General features: G+C 36.7%; 1 protein-coding gene across 12 annotated transcripts in view; it reads right to left on the minus strand.

The window, feature by feature from the left end:
* Positions 1-5,016: 5,016 nt before the first annotated feature.
* The window catches only part of STAU1 (staufen double-stranded RNA binding protein 1), a 58,953-nt gene continuing 46,376 nt past the window's right edge, over positions 5,017-17,593 (minus strand). For 10 of the 12 annotated variants that reach the window (XM_074288565.1, XM_074288564.1, XM_074288560.1 and 7 more), the window contains 7 exons: positions 13,622-13,765; positions 12,212-12,358; positions 10,324-10,399; positions 9,272-9,591; positions 8,050-8,172; positions 7,010-7,095; positions 5,017-6,737 (listed from right to left, as the gene is read on the minus strand). In XM_074288565.1, coding sequence (XP_074144666.1) covers positions 6,722-6,737; positions 7,010-7,095; positions 8,050-8,172; positions 9,272-9,591; positions 10,324-10,399; positions 12,212-12,358; positions 13,622-13,765 — 912 coding nt within the window. In that variant the 3' untranslated portion in view covers positions 5,017-6,721. The remainder of the gene's footprint in view (positions 6,738-7,009; positions 7,096-8,049; positions 8,173-9,271; positions 9,592-10,323; positions 10,400-12,211; positions 12,359-13,621; positions 13,766-17,593) is intronic. The other 2 variants (XM_074288562.1, XM_074288559.1) reach the window with 1 other exon arrangement.

Here is a 17,593-nt window from a genome sequence, read left to right on the forward strand (position 1 = left end):
TGTTTTCAGTTATGCAATTTCCCATATAGGGTTGTGATCTATAGTTTAAGTGTGATCTAGACCAACTGAACTAAACTCAAAAAGAAACATATTAGAAAACTTCATCAACATTTTTGAAGTTGTATGGCATTTTTATTTCGTTAAACATTTTTAATTTACATTTTATTCTGGTTCTGGTAGCATTTAGGAGTATTGGGGGGTTATGTGCCTTGGGTTTGACAGCTATGTAAATTCAACCATGCTAACTTGAACTCCTCTTATAGTTTCATAGCTCACTTTTCTGATTTTCATTTAGTACAAGGGTAAGTCACTATTTTTAAACCTCAGTTTGCTCTTCTGTGAAATGGAGGTGATATATTTGACCAATGAGGAAGGAGTCTGAGATTATAAGATCACAACATAAGCACTTCTGACCAAGCATGTTACAATTATCTATTATTAGGAGTAGAAATTGGTCTGTGATATGGCAAAAATCTATTAAATCTTATTTTCTGTTTCCCCAGGCACAATAAATGTCTTATTCACCTCCTCAGGCAAAGTCTCCATTCTCCACACTCAGGGTCCTGATGTTTGCCACTACTTCAAGAGGAGCCAAGGCTAGATCTCCTTTCTCTGCCCCCTTCCCCCACATTTCTCCCAGCAACACAAGGAGAGAAAGTAAAATTCAAAAAGGAGGATCACCAGTGACAAATAGGGCAGTTTGTGTTACTATGATGGATATAAACCATGCGACAGTACACAATTTCACATGCAATTCCTTGACAAGTTATTTTGTGATCTGTCATTCTCAAATTGCAAGACCCACCTAATTGGCTTCTTTTCATATAATTTCTATTATCAATATAAGTGTATGTACTATACCTATGAAGTCATTTAGCAGACTGAGACAGCTGCAAAAGTAAATGAAAAATAAAGCTCGATGAAGATGACAACCAAATTGGTTTTCTCTTTTTTTTCCAAGGGAACTTTTAAAGATCTCATCCTCAAACCTTAAAGTAATACACTTGAAATTATCACATGTGTAAAAATGGAATCTGTAACTTCTTTAAATTTATAGTCAGCAAACTCCAATGTTAATAAAGCTTTAGAACTGTACCATTTTTATTCTGTTGCTCGTACTATAATATACTAGAACTTAGAGCCATCCCTTTGAACAGTCCATATTGCTTGAAGGAGCTTTCAGGGATCATACAAATCCAAGCCCTTACTATCCTTATTGTTATTCTGCATTCATTTCTGGCTAGCACAATTAAGCATAGAAACTGGAAAAGCTTTAAAAGGAACAGAAAAAATAATCACAAGGCTGTAGTCATGTACTTCCTTAAATAAGAGCTGTATATTAAGAGTCCCTGTAGGAAGATGAATTGGATGGTGCAAAACAGGCTTGAGAATGTTTCACATCATTAGTTCCATGGGCCACCAATCTTAGTAATCTGGACCCTGAAGATGTTTAGCTGGGGTGGAGACATAATAACTATCATTACATGTAAAGTTTGATATGGAGATAAAGTTAGCTTTCTGACTGGTTCTTAACATATCTGAAAGAAGATCACTCAGTCTGCTTAAAAACCTCTAGTGAAGGGAAATCTAGCTGACTATGTGATACCTAGTTTGTAGGTAGTTTTGCATAAACTTGTTTCTTCAACTTTTATTCACTAGTTTCCTGCCTTTTGAAAATGTTTTCCTATACCCCTAGAAGTTTTCTAGCCTCATGAGGAGTTAAGGAATATGGTGGATAGAGCCACCACCCTACACTCATCTCTCAAGTTCAAATCTGGCATGACACCTGGGCAAATTATTTAAACCCTGGTTGCCTAAGTTTCTCGTGGAGTTAAAGAAGGAAATGGCAAACCATTGCCAAGAAAACTCCAAAATTGGTTCAAAGAACCAGGCATGACTACAACAACCACAAAATCATCTCCAGGCTCTTTTTTTTTTTTTTTTTTTTTCTGAGGCAATTGGGGTTAAGTGACTTGCCAAGGATCACACAGCCAGGAAGTGTTAAGTGTCTGAGGCCAAATTTGAACTCAGGGTCCTCCTGACTTTAGGGCTGATGCTCTATCTACTTCTCAACCTAGCTGCCCCTTATTTTGCAGGATCTGGAAGTCCTGGAGGATCCTGGTTAGTCTGCTTTAGAGATTTTCCAGCGTACCCAAGTCCTTTCTAGAGCGTGGCACTCCAAATTCCCAATTCTGACCAAGGCAGACCACACCAAGACTATTCAATCCCTGAACACTATGCCTCTTATTAATTTCCAAAGTGGACATATCTTTTCTGGTTGCTATTTCAGTCCCTACTTCCCCATTTGTGAGTCTTACCGCTGACCTTTTTCATTTTTCCAGTTAAACTGCTTTCTAACCCCACCTCCATCTTGTATTTTAAAGATCAATCTCCATTAATTTTTACCATATTCAGTTCAGTGCTAAGACTTTTTCAAATCTTGTCATAGGAAGTGTTAGCCCTCTCTACCAGCTTAGTGCGCCCTGGAAATTTGATGAGCATGCCAACTCTGCCCTGATAAAAGGCACTGGTAAGATTGTAATAGCATAAGGCTCAGTAAATTCCTGAGGTGTTTTTTTTTTTTTTTTTTTTTTTTTTTTTTATATCAGAGATTATGGAGATTATTCACTGGATGCATTAAACCACTTCCTGATTCATCTGTACTTTAAAGCCACATATTTCTCTTGGTGCAAAAACATGAAAAAAAAAAAAAAAAGTTGTCAAGAGCTTAACTAGAATTTAGACAAGTAATGTGATGTTGCTGGTGATTTATGGTACCTCTGTAGCTCCTAAGTTTGGGATTCCAGCATTCTATCTTCAATAATTTTAATGTCCAATGTAAAAAAAATTCCTGTCATAAATTTGTATCTTTCAAGTTCTAAAGACAACTAATTCTACTATACTGCTTTAGATGACTTCCAGCTTCCAGCTTCAAAAACAATATTCCTTGGAAGAACCCTAATATTTTCACTTTGTTCTCATGTGGCAGCCCCTCTCACCACCTCTGCCCTTGACCCTTATAGTTGCCCTTCTCTTGACCTTTTGTTGTTTCTTGAGATGACCAGAAGCACTCAGCATTTCAGGTTGGAGATGCCCTGAGTTTATACACCTGTAACAGAGATGATATCATAATTTGACTAATAATGTGTGGCAGAAGTTTTCAGAGTTCTCAAATGCAGATTCTGCAGTAATGAGAGTATTATTACTAATCTTCAAATATCACCATAGCCCTTCACTTTAACACAGAGATGCCAGAGACAAAATGCTCAATGTAGTTTATATATATGTGTATGTGTGTGTGTATTTTATATATATATATGCGTATGTACACATATATATATATATATATAAAATACACACACACATTCAATAAAAATTAAAGACAAAAACCTAGAGATATAGTTCCATCTCCCATCCCTAATTAAAAAAAAAAAAAAGTGCAGTGGAAAAAAAAATTAGAGTAGGGGTCAGGAGATTTGGGTTCAAGTCCCAACTTTGTTTTGAACAAATTAATTCCCTGTATTGAGCTTCAAGTCTCATCTGTAAAATGGGAATAATACCTACATTACCCACATTTGGTGATGATAGTGCTTTGTAAACAAAAATACTAAACTAATGTGAACGAACTATTTTTATGTGTTAAATAAAAATACAAAACCTGCTTTCTACCCCTCCTTGAAACTTGACTTTTCTATTAGCAATTAGCCAGAGTTAAAAAGTCAGTTGTAAAAATCTGTTTTAGCTTGGGAAAATGCCATGCTAAATGTTTCACAGAATTCTGGTTGTGTCAAAAAAGAATTTTTTTTAAAATAAAATCCTTCAACCATACACTTTGCATATAATGCTCAAAATCAATTTAATCCAGTTTTGAAAACATTCAGTACATTCCAATGGTTTCTGCAATTAAGTACCAAAATAAGCCAAGAAAAATAGAGAAAAGATGCTCATTGGCTTATCCTAGGCATCATCTAATGATAGATGTAAAAAGAACTGGTAGAGTCCTGGTTAAGTGAAGCAAGGGTACTGACATTCTGTCAAAGTCTATGGATGTCAACATGTGTTCTCACTAAGGATCTGTGAGCACAGAATGACCTGGAGTTTCATATCTGTACTATATTGCAGATATTTTAAATGGTCCATCATTTCCTTGGGGTGGCCAAATGCTTACCTGAGACAGGTAAGAGACTGTCACATAATTACTGCACCCATGTTTTATCAACGATCTGTCAGTAGAAGATGTAAACCAAGTTATTGGGTTAATATTTATTCACTTTTAGTCCTTTGTAAGTCAAAAGTATTAACAAGATCCCCCTTACTTCGTGTTTAAAACACATCCAACATCTTGAAAAAGAATCAAATGATGAGCTACCTTCCACCTACTTCATAAATGACATATACAAATGTAAATTTACATCTTATGGAGTCAATGGTGAAATGAATTCTCCAGACATCAAGCTTCCAATGTAGTTCTGTACCTCTGAAGGGAAGATTGTGACTTAGGGTAGAAAACATGGCAGTTATCACAGCTCCCTCAGTGGCTCAATTTCTTCTTTCAAGTTAAGATAACTCATATTTGATTGTGAAGTTGCAAATCTTCAGCAATGTTTCCAAATCATATTCTCAGATAAGAAATAGCAACTATGGTGTCCAGGACAAATTCAGTAAAGGGGGAGGACATGAGTGGGGTTGCCCTACTTTGGTACCGGGTAAGGCACAGACAACTTGCTCTCTTCCTCTGAGAATCTGGTCTGTGCCTCTGTGATATACCTGAGGCCTCCCAAACCACAGAAGGATGTATGGAAGGGAAAGTAAGTCTGCCAGTATCAGTCTGGCCTCAAGGGAAGAGAACTAATAGAACTTTCAGAAGAGCCTAGGGAGAAAGTAGTCCCAAGATTGTGCTGCCCTACTTACAACTATACATCCATTAATATCAGAGTCCAAAGGCCCATGAGATTTGTGATCTAGAAACAAGTTTTTATATTCCATTTCTTTAGTCACTGCTCGAGATTACCAGGATTCATTAGTTGCAATTTTATTGATCAATGGTTTTTATATAAAGTTATTTCAGACCTTCTGATTACTGGCCAGACTGAATCACATTAGCATTACAAATTCTTCCCTCCATTCCCCTAAGGAGGGAAAGGAAGGGGGAGGCAATCCAGCAACAATAGTATACAAGAATAAATTAACCAAAAAAATTTAGTATGACCATTTATTGGTGACAAACACTCAGTTTTACTTACATTCCATGGGGAGAAAAAATTTCCAGCGTGAACAATGAACTGAAGCAGTACTTAACTTGCAAGGCGACCGTGCTTTTTTACCTGGACCATATGCAAAAACTTACTGCACACATTTCTGTGCACAATAACACAACATCAAAAGCAACACAGTTTTATATATAAACATCGCTAATTTTTTTCAGCCCTACATGGAGATGTAATTCAACAGTATAAAGCACTCAAGGAAAATCAATCTGCAGTTTTTATATGTACTATACTGAGATCATATCCTGTAGTGTTGTGAAAGCTGTGTGCCACAGAGAGCTATATATACACACATTTATTTTTTTAATAATCTTTAAAAAGAAAGATCAAAATTCATTTATTTTAAATTGTTGTATTTTAACCAAAAAAAAAAAAAAAAAAAAAAAAAAAAAAAAAGGAAATAGTAAATGAACCAAATGATCATGTGAAGCTTAAAATTCCTAAAAATGTCCAATTTACACAACCATTGGGCAACTTCATCAAGATTATATAGAAAGAGAGATACAGAGAGAGAGATAGACATATGTAGATATGTCTATCTCTCTCTATATATATCTGGAACATTAAACTGAATGGCACACAATTGGCATCATCGGAATGGTACTAGGCTATTCCGATAAAAACAAAATGTATAGCCACATACATGGATATGATCTTTGCAGGTTAGTTTACAGAGAACGTCAGTCTCAGACAAGTTTCTAAACTGTGCTATATAACTAGATACAATTGAGAAACTTTCAAATGAAAAAAAAACGTATAGTGTCATTTCAATCAAAACAAAAAAGGAAACTAAAAATGTATCACTGTCTTAGGATAAAGCAATGGTTATGGTTTCAGTAACTACAAGGAAGATGGAAGGGCTGCAGCACTCACTCTATAACAGGTTACACTGAATAGGAAGCATTTGATTTTCTCTGGTGCTTTCAGACTTGGGTCAAGTCTAATGCCTGTCAGGCACTGCTGTCCAGTGTCTGTCCCTAAAGGTTTGAGTTAGCCAGTTTGAGAAGGGGATTGCTTTCCTTTTCTGGTTTCACACATCTATAAAAACACAAGACAAAGCACTGAAGAAGACCATGTGACTCCAGGATGATGAACAATTACTTCCTAAGTTGAGATAGGAGGACTCAATGCAGGAAGACCAGAGAATTGCTCTCCCTTCACTTGACCCTCCTTCCCCACGAACATATCCAAGCAGTAGCTTGTGCATGATTTTAGCTCTTGTCGGAGCTCCCCCACTGCCACCTCCTGTCTGGCCCCACCAGAAGAAACCATGAGAGTTCACAATCACAGCCTCCTCCCGTTTGTCTCCATTCTCATCACTATTGCCTTCTTCATTTCATCATTCACCACATCTCTCCACCATTGGAGGCATCAGAAATTCCAAAATTGCAAAGCAGTTTCAGTATATTCAGTATATATGTTGAACTTTAAAGTGGTTTGTGGCCAGAAAAGGTTCAGCACCTCCCACACCTTTAAAGAAAAAAACACAAAAGAAGTCATGAGGCCTCACAATTATGAAATGACCAACAAACCACCACCACCCCACATGCCTGAAGCCCAGCAGGGAGCCTGGGAGTGAGGTGGGGCCCTCTGGCAGACTGGGGCCCTCTATACTTTAGATGGGAAATCTCTCTCTAGGGATGGGGAAGGATCCCCCCAGCAGATGATCAGAAAAAGCCCAAGGCCTGTGGTAGCCAGGGAGGGCAGCCAAGTCTCATTTCCCATAGTAACAACTCACTCACACAGACATTGGTCCATTTCCTGTTCTTGGCATCTCTGTACTTTGTTGGTCCAACTCAGACAGCAACTTTAAAATGTTCAGGGCAGCCTGGGGGGAAGAGAGAGGACAGTTCTCACAACCACAGGGCAACAAATCCAACATGGGGAGAGGGGATGGCAGGGCCCAGTGGGCCAGCAGCTCCTTACAAGTCTGAGGAAGAACCTTTATCCCTCAGCATTTCCCCATTTGATGCTGCTGCTTCTAATGATCCTCATGGTGGCCAGGAGTGGCCAGGGGCGGTCCAAGGTGGGGCCAAGGCCTGAGCAGCCCTAAAGTCAAAGCAGTTCATCCCCAGGGATGGGGTTGCTTTTTCTTTGCAGATATACCCACTCATGACAGCTGTCTACTAAAGCCTGGAAGGAGGGACACTCCCACGAAGGAAAGCACAAGTTCTTTATCTTGTTTTGACACCTCAGATTCTTTAGACACACATAAGCACCAGAGTGATTTCGCTGGCATCCCCAGGGATTCTAGCTGTGCCATTGCTGCAAAATGATGATTTTCACTCTGGCAAGAGGAAAAGAGGTTCCAAGGGCCAATAAAGGGCTAAATACTGGTCCAGGACCACTATGACGCAAGACAATAGATTCCCAAAGTCAAAGATAAAAGGAGAAGCAGTGTGCAAAAAGAAAAGAAAAAGAGATAGGAAACAGCAAAAAATAGTTTTCATTCCAGTGTGAGGCTTGTTGCGAGAGAAATAACTCCCCTGTCTGCATTTCAGCAGGTTAAAAGTGGATTACTTCTGGACCAGAAACAGAATGAGAAATTTGAAAAACCAGCTCAGAATGCAATTACAGTGTTCTTGGGCGTAATGTTCTGCATATATGAGGAATTTCTAATGGAGTGCAATTACAGAGAATGGATTTTCAAAATAAATATGAGGTCAATTACCAGCTGAAATAAGTGAAATAGCACTTGGGCTTTTTTACTTCATAGTGCTATATTCAATTTTCAATCAAAAGAACCATCCTGAGAAGAGGCAAAGCCATGTTTTTAACATACCATATCATGGCAGGATTCCACATCCTTTCCAATTCCATGGCTGATTAGAGGTGGCTGAGAGGAGCAATTTATAAGAGAGACAAATTCATTCTTGTTGTTTTTGGGAAAATCTTTGTATTCCACCTAAGAAGGCCAACAACAACAGAAAAAAAAAAAAAAGAAAAGAAAAAAAAATGAGTGTCATTCTTAAGGACAAATAAAAAATTGCCTGGGTGATTCTCAACTAGTCATACACAGATGTTAAGAAAAATGAGACAAGTGCTTTGGGCCAGAGATCACACCTGTATTTCTCTGCCTACATCTTCCATAGTGGTCACTAGGCCTTATTGAGTCAGGAAAGAGGAGTCAAGGCCTGGAGACAAATATTTTTATCCCCCATCACAACACTCTGTTAAACCCTCATTAATATCAAATCATTCCCCATAGGCTACTTTTGCAGTTGCTGAGATCAATCTTAGGTCCACAAATTCCTCTCAGGAACCCTAATCTCTCAAAACTTCTCCATCTCTGTAAACAAAATACAATGTCACATACACAGAATGTCAACTTCATCAAAACTGCTCCTTTCAAAGGTTGTAAAAAGACCTATAAGTCTCCAGAGAGCTTGTCTATTTACTGAGACTCCTTTTCAGCAACCAAATGATGTAACATTTTCCAGTTCTTTCTCAGACTCATGATGGAAAGTATGTCTTCTAAAACCTGAGCAAAAATTCATAAAAGACAAGCTTTTCAACAATGAGATGACTCAGGGCAATTCCAATAGACTTGTGATAGAGAGAGCCAACTACACCCAGAGAGAGGACAATGGGGACTGAATGTGGACCACAACATAGTATTTTCACCATTTTCCTTGTTTGCATGTTCATTTTTTTTTTCCTTTTTTTGATCCAATTTTTCTTGTGCAGCATGATGAATGTGGAAATATGTATAGAAAAACTGCACATGTTTTAACATATATTGGATTACTTGCTGTCTAGAGGAGGAGAGGAGAAAATTTGGAACACAAAGTTTTGCAAAAGTGAATGTTAAAAACTTTCTTCCATGTTATTTTGAAAACAAAAAGCTATTTAAAAAAAAAAAAAAAAAAAAAAGTTTAGGCCAAGGCAGAAAAGCTCATTCTTTCCCCTAAAGAAAGAAATTTTTATAATTAATTGTTGTGGCACATAGTATATAGTATTTTCCCAACAAGCTGGGAAAATATGAAAAGACAAAAAATAATTACCTGGATTCCCTGGACATTGGAAAGGTAATCCAGCTGCTCAGAGGGTCTGGTGAGTGGCCCATGAGGGACATGGCCTGAGGAGATGTTATTCTTTAAAATGGTCTCCGCTGTGGGGGAGGTCCCCCCATACAATAGCTCTCTAGCAATCATGGCTGTGACTGTTGCCTTGGCGGGATTCGGAGCTACCCTGGTAAACTCTTTGGTATGATGTCCTTGATTGACTCCTACCGCCTGTGCCACTTCAGGCACCATGGGAAGAATTCCTGCTGGAAGTTGCTGATGACTGAGATAAGGCATCCTAAATTCATCTTCCTTATTACCTAAGAAGACATGTACATAAGTTCAAAACAGCCATCCAACCTAAATGCACAAGAGGCACTAAGAAAAAGAGGCAAAGTGGCAACATGCACACGAAACCACATAGAATAAAATATATATGACAACATATATAATAAAAATCTAAGACATAATAGAAACAAAGGAATGGTGAGAATAAACTCAAGAAGTCCCTGAAAAAGCACTTGGTAGTCATCTTTGAGATCAAGTAGGATGTATTATACACATCCGAGTTAGATGAGATCATAGAACACAGAACTTGTAATAGCATAGTGGGGGAAGAGATTCATTCCTCTAATCACTTCATTTTATGGAAAATGACAAATGAAAAGGGAAGTGACTTGCCCAAGGTCCTAGGCCAGTTAATGAGAAAGCCAAGATTAGACCCCAGGTCTTCATATTCCTAGTTCAAGGGGAAAAGAGTGAAAAGAAAGAAGGCAACCCAGAACAACAGGTAATCAAAGTGTTCCTTCCATATGGTATAGCATGTAAGAAAATATGGGAATAAGACAAAGAGTCAAAGGAAACCCCTGAAAGTGATGCTTAGTAGAAACAATGAAGGAAAAAGTTCCCATGACAAAGGCAAGCACAAAACGGTGAGAATCTTGTGGTAGAAATATTAAGTGATATTTCTATTTTCTTTTCCCCCTCCACAAAATACAACATTCACACACTCAAGCAAATCCATTTAAAAATTCCAATGAGTTCACACTTACTGGTCACATTTTCATCACCAGAGTTGGGCTCAAAAAAGGTAACTTTTCTTCCATCACCTGGTTTCTTTACTGGGGTCTTTAAAAAAACAAAGTCAAAAAGAAAAACCAATAGCATTTCTCTAAAGAATTTGAGTGAACAGAGGACAAATTAGTTTTTGGTATTTACATGTCAAAGATTAACAGTGTCTATTGGATTTATATTTGCAGTTCTCAATTAGAGAGCTCTGTCACCACCAAGAACTTGCAGGATTACTAAGGTCACTACCACAATATGCAGTAAACCATTACAAGATATCTCACTCTCCCACAGAATGTAAAACCACATAGCCCTTAAGATAATGTTGCTCAGATTTTTTTTTAATGTGTCCTCAGACATCAGAGTTATAGGGAAAGTGGTTTTCTCTTAACCCTGAAATGCTAAACAATGGTATTCAAAGAGAGAGCAGTAAGAAATAGACAACAACCCAAAGGAACCAAAAGATAATCAAATAATGTAAAATAACATTAACACAAATGAAAATTTTAGGTTGACCTTTAATTTATAAATCAAAGAACATTCTCACCATCTCAAATGAGATGAAAGCAAGATACTATTTCACACAAAGGCAGTGTGGTGCAGTGGAAATAGCAAGGGAGAGGCTAGATATCAAGCTTCAAGCTTCAGCTATCAATAATTATCCATATGATTGTTCAGGTCATTTTCCTCACTGGGCCTCAACTCATTTAGAAAGGGTTCTTCCAGATCTGACAGTTTATGTTATCTGACTGAACTGTCAATGATACAGATTTAAATTCAGTCAAAAGTAAGGACTCTCACCTTATTGGTAATTAATGACAAATCAATCTCTACAAGTTTTGGCAAGAAATTCTGCAAAACCCAACATTTAGACAGGGTATGTTACAATAAGGCAATTGAGAACTCTAATATTATGAAGCAATAGGTGAGAATTATTCTCAGAGGAGTGCAAAGCACAAATAAACCAAACAATCATAGTGTTCTCAGGGTCATCCTGACAAAATCATTCAAAAATTTTAAAGGAGAAATCATTATATGTTTTCACTAGGAAGTGCTGCTTGCCCATTCCAGTGAACAAGTGAAAATTTCCAGCATGACTTTATTTTTACATGACCTTTCTTGCATTAGGCAACCTGCATTAGGGCTGGGGGGAGCAAGTTCCACATCAAAACTACTAGAAGTCTGTGCCCTCTTTTCCAAATCTAAGATCATACTTAAGTGTTCTGGAAAATCAAGTCTAGTTCATTCACTTAGCCTCAAGTTAACCAGTCTCCTAAGCACATTTTACTTTAAGGGTTAGGAATAGGTACTGAAATCTATGACTTTACTGATAGAGGGAACTCCTGGATGACAAAACCTCCCTTTATCAATGTGGGACACAACTTTCTCTTCAATTTAGTCTTAGGGAATTTCCTAGAACCTTTCAGGGTTAAGTGACTTAAGTGGAGCCACAAAGCCAGAATATGTGAGAGGTAAGTCTTGAATCCAAGTCCTTTGTCCTCTTTGCTGTTCTGCCTCTCCATGCTAAGAAAAGTCTAAATCAAACACAAATTCCAAGAACAATTATCCCCCATTTTTTAAGTAAAGATCCTCAAGGAATCTCTTTTAAACAACTGCTTGGTACCTTTAAGATACTAAGAAAGGATAAGAATTCATAAACAATTCTGCACAGTCAGTTTGTAGATACTTAAAAGATATCATAAGTGTTGAAGCAACCACTAGACCATGTTTCTTTAAAAAAAAAAAAAAAAAAAAAAAAAGACTTTCTCAGGGACCTTATTTAATGTTGGCCCTAATGACAAGTCTACTTAGAGAGAAAGATTATGTCGGTCTATGGATGACAGAAAAAGAAATCAACATTCAGATGGCTACCTTTTCTTCCGTCTTTAGCGCTGGCTTGGGGGGCTGGGCTTGGGGGACTTTAAAACCTAGGATTTCTAACATATTTTCTGCTGCATTGCGCTTTGCCACCTTCTTGTTTGTGCCCATTCCTTCAGCAGTGTGACCACCAACTTTGACCTACATAGAGTCAAGCAACATAATCAAAGTGCAAAAATGAAAACACAGTTAAAAAAGTTAATAGTTTTATCCAAGCTGTTCTCTGTAAAGTCACAAACTCTAGACCACACCAAATAGAGAATACAAGAATTAGTTTGAAAAACTTTAAGATCCTTTCTAATTCTAACTTACATATTGTTCTGTACTCAACTTTGACTTTTTTTTTTTGGTTAAATATGTTAAAGTATAAGTTAAATACAATATATGTATACTTGTCCATACAGTTATTTTGCTGCACAAAAAGAATCGGACTTTGAAACAGTGTACCATTAGCCTGTGAAGGAAATGAAAAATTCAGGTGGACAAAAATAGAGGGATTAGGAATTCTATGTAGTGGTTCATAGTCATCTCCCAGAGTTCTTTTGCTGGGTGTAGCTGGTTCAATCCATTAATGCTCTATTGGAACTGATTTGGTTCATCTCATTGTTGAAGAGGGCCACGTCCATCAGAATTGATCATCATAAGTATTGTTGTTGAAGTATACAACAATCTCCTGGTCCTGCTCATTTCACTCAGCATCATCAACTCTGACTTTTTAAGAATGATTTATTTCATCTCAGAGTTTCCTATTAAGCTCTACTTCTAAGTTGTTCCAGGGATAAAAACAAGAGGATTTAGAGTCTACCAAACGCCTAAGTATAAAAATAGACCAAATGACATGTTGCTGTGGGCATGTAAAAAATGATACAACAGTTTTATCTAATCTGAAATCATATATGATCAAAAGGCTCTAGTGGGCAAATAGTAAAGACTGTTTAGAACTGCCAACAAAATAAGCCACATAACGAATTTCAAGAGGTATCCTGACATTAGTACTTTCAAGAAAATAACAAAACATTACAGTAAAATGTTTCAAAAATAAGCAAATTTTATTATTTTTTTGTTAAAGCTTTTTAATTTTCAAAACATATGCATAGATAAACCCTCCTATATACCACCCTCAATTTCATGAACAGGACTAGACTTGCAGGGAAGCAATATACCCCAAGGAAACTAATTCTAGACAAATACCTTGGTATTTTTTTTTAAGGGTCTTGTAGAATGGCAATAAATCAGGGACAAGATACAAATCCAAGTTGTTATCTATATGTTAAAGACTGTCTGATAGAAGAAAGACACCAGGAAAAAGAATAAAGAAATCTACTTTTTCATGAACAACTTTTTCAATGTAATAAAACTGGTATGTTGTATATATAGCCAAACCCAACCCTTTCCTTCACCTACCTGCATCACAAATTCCCGGCGGCGTGGAAGGCCTCTCTCAGTGAGAAGCATATATTCAGGCTCCTTATCTTTTTTGGCCTGCTGGATCTGGGCAAGTCGGCTAATAGGATTCATTCCTTGACCATATTCTGGGCTTGTCTGTAGCTAAAAAAGGAAATGATATTGGGGAATTTAGATGTCACATTATTGGCAGGAATAATTTCAGAATTGTATTTTACTTAATTGAAAATGAATTTACTTTCTAATTTGTTTTAAAATTAAAATTTTTTTTCTAAAAAGGACATTTGTAAATATCATGCTATGAAGACATGAATTAAGAATTTGCTCTTTACAAATGAGCATTATTACCTTAAAACAGATAACCATGATCAAGGGAACCTTAATCAAAGGATACCTTGAATGCCTATTCATTGCCTTTCATTAAAAGGCAGTGTCTTTTCCCAGGAGGAACATTGAGATCAGAACACCAGAGTCCTGAGTTCAAATTTTAGCTCTGACATTATCTTCTCTGTGTCTGGAATTCTTTATTTGTAGCACAAACATAATACTTATTGTGCCTAGTTCACAAGGGAACAATGAGGTAAATATTTAATAAGGAACCATAAAATAAAGTAGTAAAAAATATGAAATGCCATTATAATATAAAAATGATTTTTAAGAAACCAAACTAGAAAGAACATGATGGTAGGAGACATATAAAGAACATCTTATCAGTATTATACCCAAAATTTTAGGTTTTAATAAATATATTTTTTGCATAGATGAACTACATTATTGGGCAGGTAAGTACAAACTAGAAATCTCTCAGCTGACATGATCAGAACTGTATTTTTAGAATACACTTTCATAGATATGTAGAGGATTAACAACAGGAGGCAGACTTGAATCAGAGAGACAAATTAGAAGTTACTGTTAACTCTCCAGCAACAGAAGGCCTGAACTAAGTTATTTTGCAAATGGAAAAGGAGGAACTGGGATAAGAGATGTTTGGGAGGAATAATTGATAAGAATTGGCAGCAGACTAGATGAGGGAGAAGGAAAAGTTGAAGACAACTTAAGGGCTTTTGAGCCTAGGTGACATGGAGGGTGGTACCTATTGCAGAAACACAGAACAACAAAGCAAGGGGGGTGAAATGTCTGGTTGTTTGCAAGAAGAAGAAAGTGATGAATTAGATAAGGTGTTGGCCAGTTATCTAAATGGAGATGTCTAATAAGCAAATGGGGATAATAGCTAACATGTATATAGTGCTTTAAAGTTTTACCATATTATCTCAGGTTAGCCTCAAAATAACCCCATGGAGTAGGTGCTATTATCATCAGCCCTGTTTTATAAATGAGATAGTACAGCACATTATATGCCAGGGGTTCTCAAACTATGGCCCACAGGCCAGATACGGCCCGCCGGTTTATGGCAAATGGGCTGAGGAGCAGAGACAGAGTGTGAGTTGTTGTTTTTTACAACAGTCTGAGGGACAGTGAACTGGCCCCCTATTTAAAAAGTTTGAGGACCATTGTGATATGCCATCTAGCTGCCTAAGGCAGTTCTCCTCAGAAGAAACATTAGAAATATATAAATTTAGAGGCTATCTCTGTTAAGGAATCAGAAATAAATAAATTAAGAGTTGATTTCTGCAGAGGTGATCATTGAATCCATGACAGCAGATGAGATCACCAGAGGAAGACACTAGATGTTAAAGTCTTTGGGAGCACTCATGCTTAGGATACAAGAAAAGGATAATAATGAAAAAGCAGAGACTGAGAAAAAGTCATATATGTAAGAGGAAAACCAGTGAAACAATGACATAGAAGCCATTGAAAAAGAGAGAAATCATATGGAAGAGACACTAAAAAAAATTGACTATTTTAAAATGACCAAAGAGAATGAAGATTAAGAAAAGAACACGAGATTCAGTAATTTAGTCATTGATTGAGAAACAATCAGAACAAAAATATTTAAAATGAATGCTATACAATTCTAATGATCAAGATTGGACTTGAAAGAAAGTTAAAATAATGTATATCTCACTATCTTCTTTGCAGAGATGGAAGGACATGAGTATAGAACACTAGCTTGACATGGTTCATCTTGCTGAACTTTTAAAACATTGTCTTTCTTATCCATTGGTGAGAAAAGGGAGCAATAAAATAGGAAATGAAGATAGTATAAAAACAAAAGACATCATCAAAAAGATTTTTAAAAATCATTGATGACCTCTGAAAGAGAAGGTTCAGAAGAAAGGTAAAGTCAGAAGGAAGTAGAGTTGAATCTATAATTATGAAGAGTTGAGAAATCAAAAGTGGAAAGTACACACTATTTTTACTAGAAGGAAACTCCAGGTGATATTCAAGTGGTAGAAGGTTGTTTTTCACTTTGTTTTGCTTTCCTGAAGGTGGGACAGAGGAGAGATGGGAAGGGCAAACTACCAAACTAAAAACACTTAAAGTACATAATGAATTGGTCCCTATTTAATATTTGCTTAGTTCTGGAGAGCAGAACAAATGGGTAGAAAGTATAAGAAAACAATTTTAGCTCAATTTAAGAAAGAACTAGTTATTAATCAGAGGAATCAAAAAACAGGATCTAAATTCCCTGTCATTAAAGGGCTTAAGTAGAGACTAGACAATCACTAGTAGACCTCTCCAATCTAACATATGCACATGCACCAAAGTGATTACCCATAAGCACACAAGTGACTCTTGTCATTTCTAAACTCAATGAACTCCAATGGCCTCGTAATTTTTAAAATAAAATACAAACCACTATCATTTAAAACTTTTCATAACCTACTCTTCCAGGCTTTTGTATACAAAATGATTTAAAAGTCTTAGAGCAGTTTTATATATTAAAACTGAAACCTGCATATTAAATATTGCTTCCTTTCTCACATTCTTGTTGATACTCCACATGCAAATTCTTCATCTTCTGGCACATGCCTTTCACTGGTCATTCCCCATTCCTGGTATATCTTTCTTCCTCATCTCTGCTCTAAAACTCCATCATTTCCTCCAAAGGTTACATCAAAGCACTATCTTCTACCCAACGTCTTTGCTAATATTTCTGCTCATCACTTTTTATTTATTTATTTGTATAATATGTACAAGTCTATATATGTGTGTATATGTGCATGTGTGTATGCAAGTTTCCCTGACAGGATGGAATGCCCTTAAAAGTGGGGACTGTTTTATCTTTGTTTTTGTAATTCCAGTGTCTGGTATGTAAGAGTTGCTTAATTAATGTTTGTGGATTGTTCAAAACCATAGGATTAAAGATTTAGAGCTGGAATAGGCCTTAGCAATTACCACACCCACTATCAATGCATTTTACAGTTCACAAAGCAGTGACAAACCTATAAATATTAGAGAGGATCCAGACTTCTGACAGAGATTGAACTACATTATCTCAGAAGTTTTCTCCAATTCCAAAATTCAGTAAATCAACTGATCTTGTTGATGAAGGAATAGCTAAACAAATTGTGACAAATGAAAATAATGGAATATATCGTGTAAGAAATGCTTAATATGGGAGCAGCTAGGTGGTGCATAGATAGAACAACAGCCCTGAGCTCAGGTTCAAATTTGGCCTTGGACATTTAACACTTCCTAGCTGTGTGACCCTGGGTAAGTCACTTAACCTCAAGTTGCCTCAGTTAAAAAAAAAAAGAAAAGAAAAGAAAAGAAAAGAAAAAGAAATAAAGAAATGCCCAATATAGGACCTACAAAATAGTATGTGGACATTTATAAAAACTGGTAGGAATTAAGTATGGAACTGAAATCACATGACCTAGATTTGATTTGTTTCATTGCCACTTCCTGTCTGAATGATTCTAGAGAAGTCATAACCCCTCAGGCCTGTTTATTCATCTGTAAAATGGACAGACTGAAAAACAAAGTATTATGGTCTCTTTCTAGATCTAAATTTATGATCTTATGATGCAAAGCTGAACTAGGGAAAATTAAAAGAGAGAGAGAGAG

This window comes from Sminthopsis crassicaudata, chromosome 2 (assembly GCF_048593235.1).
Source record: "Sminthopsis crassicaudata isolate SCR6 chromosome 2, ASM4859323v1, whole genome shotgun sequence".
Lineage (NCBI taxonomy): Eukaryota > Metazoa > Chordata > Mammalia > Dasyuromorphia > Dasyuridae > Sminthopsis > Sminthopsis crassicaudata.